At 40.8% G+C, this 11,674-nt stretch overlaps 1 protein-coding gene across 10 annotated transcripts in view; it reads left to right on the forward strand.

Moving 5' to 3' along the window:
* The window catches only part of CSNK1G3 (casein kinase 1 gamma 3), a 105,522-nt gene extending 94,099 nt beyond the window's left edge, over positions 1-11,423 (forward strand). For 5 of the 10 annotated variants that reach the window (XM_034655935.1, XM_034655937.1, XM_034655941.1 and 2 more), the window contains 2 exons: positions 26-49; positions 8,992-11,423. In XM_034655935.1, coding sequence (XP_034511826.1) covers positions 26-49; positions 8,992-9,046 — 79 coding nt within the window. In that variant the 3' untranslated portion in view covers positions 9,047-11,423. The remainder of the gene's footprint in view (positions 1-25; positions 50-8,991) is intronic. The other 5 variants (XM_034655938.1, XM_034655940.1, XM_034655943.1 and 2 more) reach the window with 1 other exon arrangement.
* The last annotated feature ends 251 nt before the right edge of the window (positions 11,424-11,674 follow it).

Genomic DNA, 11,674 nt, shown 5'->3' on the forward strand with positions numbered 1-11,674 from the left:
TTTTTTTTTTTTTTTTTGTGTATAGCTGCCAGAAAGTGTTGAACATGTGGTGAGTTTTCAAGTGTAGACAGGCAGAAATAGCTCCCTTGACTGTAATTTCAAAGATTTAGCATCATTTTGCATTTAAAAAAAAAACCTTTCAACATAGAAATTACAATTGGTCAAAGTTGTTCAAAAATATTTGGTGTCATTTGCATTAGGTCTGAAAAGCAAGAAATAATTGTTTGAGGAGCTCTTTTGCCTGCTGCAACTTTTTTTGTTTTGTTCAAGTGACGATAGATTTGGAGGCACTTTTTAATTGAGTCGTTGATAACACCCACTCTGCTTGTGCTTGTGCGTTTGTCCTGCAACACTGAGGCTTCATCTGCGATTTGAAATAGAAAGGCAGGATTTTGAGTTTTAAGCTCTCTTTTTTCCTGTTGGAAAAATTATCAAATACACATAACAGATCCTTTACCCTCACCCACCCCAATGAGTATTTCGTTGACTAATTGTATTGCCATTGAGTACACATGGGATACACTGAGAAATTTATGACTAACTATAGTGAGAGAGTGTTAGGGCAGTCCTCATCTAAATAGTTCCTGCTCATTGCAGATATCATGTAAAAATATTCCTATTAAGTTGAGTTAATGTTGGATTTAAACTCTTCTCTGATATTTGCCTCTAGTTGTGATGCCACATTTCGTATGTTCTTCCCAGTTTCAGGACAAATCTTGAGAGAGTCTGGGAGTGAATAAAGAAAGTTGCTTAGAGTAGCAAATTTTGGAACATTCTACTCCTATTCAAAAGGAACCTTACATAAATTCCAAAATAATGCTCATTTGCTGGCTGCATGATGAGGAGACTCTCTTTGGGGATATTTCTTTTTATAGAGCAGTGATCAGGTATTCCTGTGTATCACTCTTGGCTGTGGACTTTATTGACAGTATTACCTAGCGGCTTTGAGGATGTAACGAATCAGCTACGTACTTTACGTGCGTTTTTACAGTAGAACAAATAGCGCCGTTGATGTTTGCTTGTGCAGTCATAAGCGTGGTTCCGAAAGTGGTGTGGCCGAGTGGGGCACGCATGTCCTGTGCAGCCGGCATGGGTTGTAGAATCCTGCTTCTGCCACTTAGAGTGACCTTCTTCAAGCATGTTTCCTTCTCTGTGAACTGAGGCTCGTAATATCTGCTTTGTAGGTCGCTGAGGAAGTTAGCTGTGATAAAGCACTGCCTTTTTGTCCGGCCCGTGGCCAGTACCCGGGAGCTGTTCCCACCCTGTTTCCTTCCCCGCTGCCAGCTGCCAGCGACCTCTCCCATCTTCGTTCTCCTCAGCCTTGTCCTTCCAGCAAGTGTCCCCGGTTTTTACTTCCATACCCACTCTCTTCGCCAAGACTGGCTGTTCTGTGTCCGCTTCATCCTAGACACCTGCTTTGTGCCACATCGAGTCCCCTTTCTCATGTTTTCAGCGACCACTTACACGGCTTGGATTTCAGCAGTAATCTGCACCTGGCCCGGCCCTTAAGTAGATGGCACGCCAGTAGGGAAGATGGCAGTGTGTTAGCACACATTGTCGTTTGAGACCTTCTGAGGAACAAGATTACTGACGGGCAGGCTGGTCAGGGAATGCTTTGTGGAGGTGCCTTTGCAGAATGGCATAGTAATTTATTTAGTTGGCATGGGCATGGGTGAATAGATGTTTGTGGGTTTAGGTTTCTAGTCATAGGTGTTGGAAGATGAGAAAAAAAGCAAGTATGGTAGGAAAGCTGTTCCTGAAGGAGAGGTCCTCCATAGCCTCAAGTCCAGCTTCCTTGGCATGGCTCACAGCCCTTCGTTCCTCTCACAGTCTGACTCCTGTCTCTCTTGACCTGCCCCGTTTACCATTCCCAATGCTGTATTCCGTGGGTTTCCTAAATCTGCTGTTGGTATTTTATTCTCTCTCTCCTGCTCTGTGAAACTCCTTGAATTTCTTGAAAGTAAGTCCTTTTTCATCTTAAGATCCCCGGTGCCTGAAACAGTAGGCCCCAATGACTTAGTACTAAATGGTTACGACTGAATAATGTGGTATATCAGTGCAGTGGAGTATTACTCAACAGTGTAAAATAGTGAAATGGAAAACATGCTAAGTGAAAGAAGCCAGGCACAAAAGGCCACATGTTTTATGATTCCGTTTATGTGAAATGTCCAGAATAGGCCAACATAGAAAAATACAGTGATTGCCTAGGGCAAGGGAGAGGAGGATGGGAGGGGCTGCTAGCAGGTTAGGTTCTATGGTTTCTTTGGGGGTCAGTGGAAGTGGTTTCAGGTTTGATAGTGGTGATGAATGTAAAACTGTTTGAATGTGTTAAAAACCACTGAATTGTATACTTGAAAAGCATTAATTTTATGATAATCGAATTATATTTTAACAGAGCTGTTATTTTTTTTAAACATGGAGAGCAACTCATGCTTTTGGTAAAGCCTGACTCTAGATGGGTTACAGAAATCCTCTGACCTTCACTGCCTCCTCACTGATTATAAACTTTCAGCACATCACGTTTGGTTTCCCTTAATCAGGGTGACTCTCACATTCCTGCAAGGTTGTCACTGCATTCCTCGTACCTTCTTAGTCTGCGGTGAGGGACTGTGACTGTGGTTTTTTCCTAAATTGCATCTCATGCTTGCTTGTCTTCTCTCTCCCACCATTTTATAGGTCTTTAGGAACCTGCCGAGAATTCCCTTTCAAAATGTGTTTCCAACTCCCTCTCTTTGTTTTCACCTGTGATTGGCGGAGCCCCCTCTCACCCCACCCCATTAATTATAATGTATTTCACATTGGACATTTTAGAGGCTCAGGGTTCCTAGAATAGTACCTTATAGGGCTTGATAGATCATTTCCAAGTGATGAAAAATAGTCTGTTGTCCTGCATATAAAATGGCTCATTCATTAGTAATGAGATTTTGCCTCCTTCATTGTGGCTAAGAATTTTCTTTTTCTCAAGACAGGTGATACAAGTGATATCACCCTCATCATTCCTTCCAGGAATCTAGGAAAACAAGGCTTCCTTTGATTTAGTTACTGAGTTTTTAAGTAGTATGTAATCATCTTTCTTCACCTTTATTTCTCTTTGTGTCCCCTTTCCAACATTTACTGAACAGTTACTGTGTATTTGGTAACGTGGTGATTACAAAGATAAGTCAAGGCCCCTACGCTCCCTTAGAAAAGATAGCAAGTACACCAGTAACTTTCACGTAGTGGTCCTCAGTGCTGGCTTCGAATCACAAGCGTCTGGGGAGTTTCAGACATACGCTAACACTTAGGCTGCGCTATCGGAATTTCCAATTTAATTGTTCTGTGGTGGGGGTCTGGTTGACAGTATTTTTTTTTTTTTTAAGATTTTATTTATTTGTCAGAGAGAGAGAGTATGAGCAGGGGGAGCGGCAGGCAGAGGGAGAAGCAGGCTCCCCGCTGAGCAGGGAGCTCGACATGGGGCTCAGTCCCAGGACCCTGGGATCATGACCTGAGCTGAAGGCAGACGCTTCACTAACTGACCCACCCAGGCACCCCTGGTTGACAGTATTTTTAAAAAGCTTGTAAGCTGATTCTGAGGAGCACCCAGGATTGAGAATCTTTGGTCTAATACCAGCTATTACAGGATTCGCTCCTAGGATACAGTGTGACTGGATTGAAGAGACTGAAATGTGCTCTTCCAGCTGGGAGATCAGAGGCATCTTCGCGGGTAAGGGTACGTTTGCCCTGGTTCTGGAAGATGAGTAGACTTGGCAGAGGAGGTGGGTGCAGGCGTCTGAGGGACATGGCTGAGCAGCTTGTGGTGGTGGCGCAGACAGAGTGAGGCGGTCTGAGAAGTGACCCATTTGTGTCTAGCGTGTGCGAGTGCATCCCAGTGGGAGCGAAGGTAGTCCGAGTGCCCAATCTCAAAGGGCCTTAGTAGGCAGGTTAAAAAAAAAAAAAAAAAAAAGACACGATCCTTTCTCAACACAAGAAAGCAAGCTGTGGGTTTTAAGCCAAGGAATGGTATGATCAGATTGAGCCTTGAGACAGTTTGGTAGCACTTTTGAGGCTTATGTCATTTCCTGGGGTTCATTAGGTTACGTAAAATCAATCCATCCCCCCTTCTTCTCTCCCTTCTGTAGAACAGACTGCCTGGAGAGGCATCTTGTTGCAGGACAAGCCTAAAAGGAGAGGGAAATAGATCAGAACCGAATTATAAGAGCTGTGTGGACCTAATGCCTTAGACCGTGGAGAACCAGTAGTGAGATTTCAAAGGCAGAGGGCAAGGCCATCTCTCTGCAGAGGCAAGTTTGGATGGCACATTGGAGAGAGGAAGACCTTTAGCCTGAACATCTGTTAAGAGGCTCTTAGCAGTGGGGGAGGCAAGCCGTCCTGCAGTAAGCCAGTGTGAGAGGATGGGACAGCTTTGAAAGTCATTCAGACTTGAGGGACTAATTGTGTGTGGACGGAGAGGAAGAAATTGAAGACAAGCATGGACTGCAGGTTCCCAGCTGGAGCATTTGTGTGGATGGCCTTGGGCTTCTAGCTGAACTCTTCCTGCATGACTGATCAGTTCTGCATTTTTTACACCAAGAGGTCCAGAGATATGAAATTACATTTTCATGTCTGCATTTGAAGGGGGCAAATCCTTTGTCAGAGTTAAAGACAGATAGCTTAAAAGCTGTTTTTTGTATACTCGTCAACCTCGATAAGGAGAGGCCGGCTCGGGAGTCCTAAGTGGGAGGGCCCAGCAGGCATCAAGCAGTCTCTCCACTGAAGGTAGAGCCAGTGAGTCATTGCAGAAAGGACAGATGGGAAATTCTGATCCAGACAGAGACAGCTTCAGGTAGATATGAGAGGAGGGAGTCTCTGACATGAATCCAGGAAGACAGTCAAATCCTAGAGGCTGGAAAAGGCCACGAATGAAGAGAAGTGGTGCAGTGGCACTTGCAAAGCCTCCGCCCTTCTCCTGTATGTTTTCTACACAGTGGAGGACTTTGATCCATTATGATTTCCTGTTTACCACCTTAAGAGTGTTTACAGCAACAGCCCTCAAGTTCATCAGAAGCAGGATTTACCATTTATTTCAAAAGAGTTGAGAGTAGAGCTGTGGCGGGGCGCCTGGGTGGCTCATTTGGTTAAGCGTCTCAGGTCAGGATCCCAGGGTCCTGGGATCGAGTCCTGCATCGCATCGGGCTCCCTGCTCAGTGCGGAGCCTGCTTCTCCCTCTCCCTCTGCCCCTCCCCTCTGCTTGTGCTCTCTCTCACTCTCTTTTTCAAATAATTAAATAAAATCTTAAAAAAAAAAGTAGAGCTGTGGCTTCAAAGCTTTTATGCTAGCTACGGAATCATGTCAGAAGCGTGAACCTGACTTGAGAGAGCATAATTGGTTTACTGGAACCACGTAGGCATAATCAAGAAAGAGCCAAGCAAAGAGAAGCATTGACAAGAACATGATTTAAATGTCTGGTAAGCTTAATCAGTTTCCCCAGGGTTGTCAGTAGTCTGGGTCTGAAGAGACCCCAGATGAGGCCTGGACTAACGAATAAGTAAATGTTGCTGCTGAGCAGCTTGGAGAAAAATGCGTTTCAAAATTTTAAAGGTGTGGATAATTTTCTAAGACCAGCTAGTTGAATGTAGTGATCGAAGTAACCTGTGGGTTACTTCACCTCACCTGTGGGAACTTCCATCTGTGCTCATTCCTGCACTATTTGCTATTATTTGTGGCTACTGTTATCAATAACTTATCCCCCCATTTGCCTTGTGCCAAGTGTTAGAATTACATTGTTTCCTATTACACGTCGGCCACACTCGTGTAAGTGGATGGCGTGGTGGCCACTCAGTATCTGCAGTGCTCAGCTCACAGCTTCTGGAAATGGAGAAAGCCGGAGGGCAGGCCTGGCAGGTGCACGCAGGCAGAGCAGGGCTTCTTGGGTTTAGACTCCTGTGAGAATCTGAGGCACACCGATTTTCTCCAGGGAGACTTCCACAGGCACTCAGATCTGCATTTTGTGAGAATTTACTGGGGCTTGTGGGCCCAGGGTAAGGACTCCAGCTTTAGAACGTGGTATAGAGTTTTGACTCGATTCTTACTCCAGGAGTCACACTTACGAGGCGTCACTCATTTATTCAGTAAATATTAAATGAGTGCTAGGTGTGTGCCCGTTTGTGGGATGTAGCCTGTGGACAAGCCCTTACAAAACTTACATCCTATGTGGAGGCAGATAAGCAGTAAATAAATAAGATAAATTCAGATTCGTCAGAGGACTGGGATGAGCGTAAAATGGTCATGTGACAGTGACCATATGGGAGCTGCACTGTTTTAGATGGAGGGCAATTGATACGAGACCTGATTTCTTAATCACAGAGAGTAAATCAGCCGTTTTGGTAATGAGTTTTAAGAAACCAGCCACCGGTTAAATATCAATTTTCTTCTTGTTATAACTATATTCTATTTTGAGGGCATCTCTCCTTTTAGATGGATGCATTTGTATTGCCTGGAGCAATGCTGCCCTCTGGTGGTAGTGAGTTTAATAGCATGCCAGCTTCACGGCAAATCTATTTCAAGGGTGTATTCTTATTTGGTGGGATTTATTTCTAACAAATAGATGTCTTTTTTTTAGATAACCTTTTAATTTAAAAGGTCTCTACAGTTATGATTCATTTGAAAGTTGTACTTAGTCTCGAGTTTAATGCTTAGACTGGTTTTCTGTGTTAAATAATACATAATTGAAGGAAAGATGACCTAAGAAATAGGAGGGACTCCGCTGTCTCAGTTGGAAAGCAGATTGATGATGCTAGAAAAATAAGTCAGACAAGGTGAATTGCTAATAGAAGTGTGGGAAATTTGGAATTTATTGATCAAAACATGTATTATATTAAATTCCCCATTCCAAAAGGCTTATTAAAGCACTTTTTAATGCTTATTAAAACACCTTTTCAGCAGAAAAATCTTAAAAGATTGTAGTTTAGAATTTGAAGAGATAAATGACAGTATTTGGAAGCAGTGAACATTATTAATATAACTTTATATTAAACAATAAATTTCCATTGAAATGTGATCATATTTTCTAAATATTTGGTCTGTTTCTTCTGGATACCAATTAAAATTTTTTTACAATATGAGCATTTTATGACTTCTCTAAGTCCTTTATTGAAAGGTTTTCTTTCTTTTTTTTTTTGAATAATGGTTTTCATCTCTTAGAATCTGAGCTAAATAATTTTTTGTTTCATTGTTTTATTTTAGAAGACTCATATAACAGATTTGAGAAGGTGTTTAGGTAGCTGACAGTTACAACTACAGTTGACTTATTTTTCTAAATCCAGGAAAAACCTGTTGTACACAGAGTCCTGTTTTACAGAGGTAGCTCTTTTCAAGGCCCTTGGTTGGGTGATTTGTTTCTGGTTGCTCTGATGGTCACCTCAGTAAGAGTAAAATTCGTGAAGATTGATAACTGCACAGGTTTTCCGTTGAGTCTGTAGCAGCTGATATGTAGAGGTTTGAATTATTCACACTCCATGGTCTAATCATTATATGCTGTTTGAATGGAGTTAAAAAATCCAGTCGTGTAATTTGCTTTTGAATGCCCCATAGTGATTTCATAGTCATGGCATAAATCACAATAAATGGTCTGAAATTATTTTTGACTAATGATAACGTGGGTGGAGAGATTGTGTAATTTAGCTGGACAGGATGGGTTTCTGTTTTCATTTCTTTCACAGAAAGACATACAAGACATCTAGCAATTATTTCATCTTCCCCAGTCTTTTGCCAGAGAGGACACTTGAAGCTAGGTGGTCTCCATTAAGCTTAGCTTGAAATGACTCATTTAATATCCTTCTTTACAGGCAGGCTGGTAAGAATTAGAGGAACATCGTTAGAAGGTCACAATCTGTACGAGCTTCGAATTGGCAGCATTTTGTTGAGTGAATCACCACATAGATAGATATTTCTTTAATCACAAAACAGGATTTACATATTTACATACGCACACATGCTAGACTTCGATGGAAAAGAAAAAAGAGCCTCTCTGCGTCCTCTGTCTTCTTGATATTCTGTTAGATGGGCTTTCCTATAAGTATGGAAGGGGAAAAGAGCCAGACCTGTGTTTGGAGGAATGCCAGACCTTTAGAATAGATATATGCATGTGTGTATATGTATTTTTTGTGAGTTTCTCCTCTGACTGTGAGTTGGCACCAGCCTCAGCGTCGCGCCCCACGTGCTACGTGTGCTTCGTCTTCTCATAACTAGGAGAACTTCCTGTGGAAAACACCAGGTCTCTTAGGCATCGCCTCTCGATTTTTTTTTCCTTAGGAATGAAACTCCGTCTGCTTTTCCCTCATAGACTGCAAAACTGAATCACCTTGATTATGCTATTTTAAATGTTAAGCACAGTTTTTACCTTAATTAACTTAGGATCAGTTTGACCTTAACCCTTAAAGAATTAAAAAGTGCCAGTCTTGACATGCTAATTAATGCCTTTTCTTTCCAATTTGTAAATGTGGTGGAAAATGTTTGTTGAAGAGTCTATTTAGGCTTTCTCTTTTTCTTTTTGGAATCTCAGATCCTCAGTGTTTGGATCATTATTGCTTTTCTAACAATGACTTTAACAATCATATATAAATATCAGGAAGAAAGGGAGAGAACGCATAAGGTGAATTTTATAAAACCATGCCCCTGCTAGCGATTAATGAATATTCAAAATAAAATACGATGGGTATTTTAGAATTCCACAGCTCCTCAGTCAGTCTTGGTGCAAAGCCTTTTCAATTTAGTGGCTCCTTGTAACGTTGCGTAGAATGTCTGGCTGTCTCCCTAAAAGGCACGTTGATGAAACAGTAGTAATAACTCTGCCCTAGGTTCACTAATATATATGCTTCCCTGGCATGTTCTCCGTGTATCTTGCATTAGCCTGTTGCTTTTTACGACCGTTGATATTAATATGCTAAACTCAGCCTTTATTTTGTGACCCTTTATTACCTTTATAATACAAGAAGTGTTTCCCTCCATCTGCAGGTGCTGCTGTTTTTTCAAACGAAGGAAAAGGAAAACCATACAGCGTCACAAATGACTCTGGACACAGACAGATCATGGGGAGTTACTTACGTGTTCATCTGCTGTCTTGTGATTAAAATCATCTCTGTAGTGACCACATATGTTTTCAAGGACTCACTCTTAGAAACAAAATGTCATACTTTCATACTTCATTTTGTGGTTGTCTTACATTCATATTTTTTTCTAATTTAACTTTTATGGAAGCTTTAAAGTTCTGTCCAAACATGAGTGCTTTGCCCATCGATGAATGGAATGGACCAAGGAGGTGGTACTGACGGATACAGTTCTAAGGACATTTTTCAGAAGCTCTCCTCCTGTTGTAGAAAGCAGTACAGTCTCTTCAGTGTCAAACAGTTACATGCCTAATCTGGTTTTTTTTTTTTTTTTTTTTGTAACTTCTGTAAGAGCATAATCCAGCAGGAATTTTCTCCCCAGTGGATAATGCCAGAGAAGACGCAGTTGCCCAAATATGTAAAAGAAGTTCTTTTGTGAGAAGTTCATTTCCTGTGTGGCATCCGCATTGATCTCAGTGTTACTGATGGTACTGCTGTTCATGCATCCTGTTAACATTCTCTCTGTGAAATCATGGTACAGTCACTGCCCAGAGGTACTGACGGTTCGGCAGACGGTAGCGGTCAAACGAATCACAAGTAGCGCGCTAGATAGGAGCCCTGCTTTCGTGGCATCACGACGTGAAGTACGGTGTTGCAGAAGTGGCAAAAGCGCTTTAAAAAAAAAAAAAACAAAATATTTGTATAATGTAACTTTATGCTTCCAGATAATAATGTATGTTAGACAGCAAGAAATGAATACTTTGAGAAATGAAATATGTTGGAATTTGTTTGTTTGTTTTTTTAAATACACTAAGGAGAAGAAATAAATGTGAATCTCATTGCAATGTGTAAGGTTGAAGTCTGAGGAGACCCCACGGAAACCTACTGCTGAATGATTACATTCTCTGCGAAGCAGACAATTTTGGATGTGCCATGCAGTGGTCTGTTTATTAATTATTTGCTCTTTGATAAGAAAAAAAAAGGCCCCCAGCAATAAAAACTGGGTCACTCTGTTGCCCTCTGTGCACATTAGTCTCTTGTATTCAACTTTGCTGGTTCTCTGGAATTTTCCTACTTTTTAGTATAATTTTGATGATCGAAAACTATTTTGGAAAGGATGGGTCAGGTGCTTTGCCTCCATAGTCTTTTGAAGTGCCTGCATATGAACAAAGTCACAGTTCTGTAAAAAAGGAAACCCATTCCACTTTTTAAGTATGCTTTGTTTTAAGCCATAAAGACACAGGTGTACTTTGGTCGCATTCTACTAGCCAGATTCTTCAAGAAGAGTTAAGACAAGAAGACTGGCTAGAAAGAGAATGATGTTTTTCAGATCTCACATTCACCTTTCATTAGTGAGATCCTTACTCACTCCTCCCATGCAGCCCTTTCTTTGTCTTTCAGCACATGCCTTCCGGTGCGTTTATTTATTTTTATTGTCTCGAGGTAACATTGAAAATGTGTAATTAAAGTAAATAAATTACATTTTTGACTTCATTATTACATTTACAGGGATTTAATTGTACTTTGTAATTTATTTTTCTTATTAGCCAAAAGTTCAGCGTGCTGTTTTTTGATGAATTAGGCACCCATATGAATACTGCAAATCAGGACATTGTTTCTCATTGTCGCTCTGAATCTTCCGAGTGATCTTCTCGAGTTCTTGGTTTTAAAGGCCCACGCTCAGCCTAGAAGACATTTGCTGTATAATTTGGTCAACAGTTTCCATTCTGTCTGTTTGTATACTGTCGTGATGTCTTAAACGACAGGAGTTACATACTGAGTTTTTATTTTTGTTCGCCTTGAGCAAGGTAGATGGATGTTTTGGCCATTATAATGTGAAACCACTTTTTTCTTTACAGTATTTGACCAAATTTGTGTGTCTATGATATTTGTAAATACATGCGATATCTGTATTTCTTATCATAAGCCTATTTAGTTTTATTCTCAGTAGGGTTTTTGGACTGTACAGTGTTTATATGATCTGAACTCCTTATACATAAGAAGGTGTGTATATTAATCCAATTATGGACTTAAAATATTTTAAAAGTATAAATACCCTTATTTGCTGCAAAGACCAGTGTGTAGACATTTGCTTTTTAGCAATATTTTTAAGTGCTCCATTTTAATGCCAAGGAATAAGTCTTTTGGCGACACAAACTGGTCAATAATAGGTAATGCAGGTATGTTCAGGTTAAGCCAACAATGTTTTGCATTTTTATGCTTCTTTTCTGTCAACACTAATGAAGTCAACATTGCCTGAATGTCTGAATAATGAAACACATCCCTGTTTAAAAGTATGTAACTGAAAAAGAAATAAAAAATAAAGGTAGTTTTTTTAAACTCGCTTTTTCCCCCTTCCTCTAATCACCGGTGAAGTGATGCTACTCTTAATAAGCTGAGATAGGCATTTTAAAAATCCGGTTCGTTTACTTTTGTGTCTGTGAGAAGCCGAGCTAGAGGAGTATGCTTTTGTGTTTTGTGTTTCTGTTTGGGTTTTGCTTTGTGGGAGCTCCATCGGAAAGAGTGCATACGAGGAAGTATCTGAGCTTTCTTTCATCAGAGTTCGAGAAAAAGCCTTTTACACTTCCCTG

This window comes from Ailuropoda melanoleuca, chromosome 3 (assembly GCF_002007445.2).
Source record: "Ailuropoda melanoleuca isolate Jingjing chromosome 3, ASM200744v2, whole genome shotgun sequence".
NCBI lineage: Eukaryota > Metazoa > Chordata > Mammalia > Carnivora > Ursidae > Ailuropoda > Ailuropoda melanoleuca.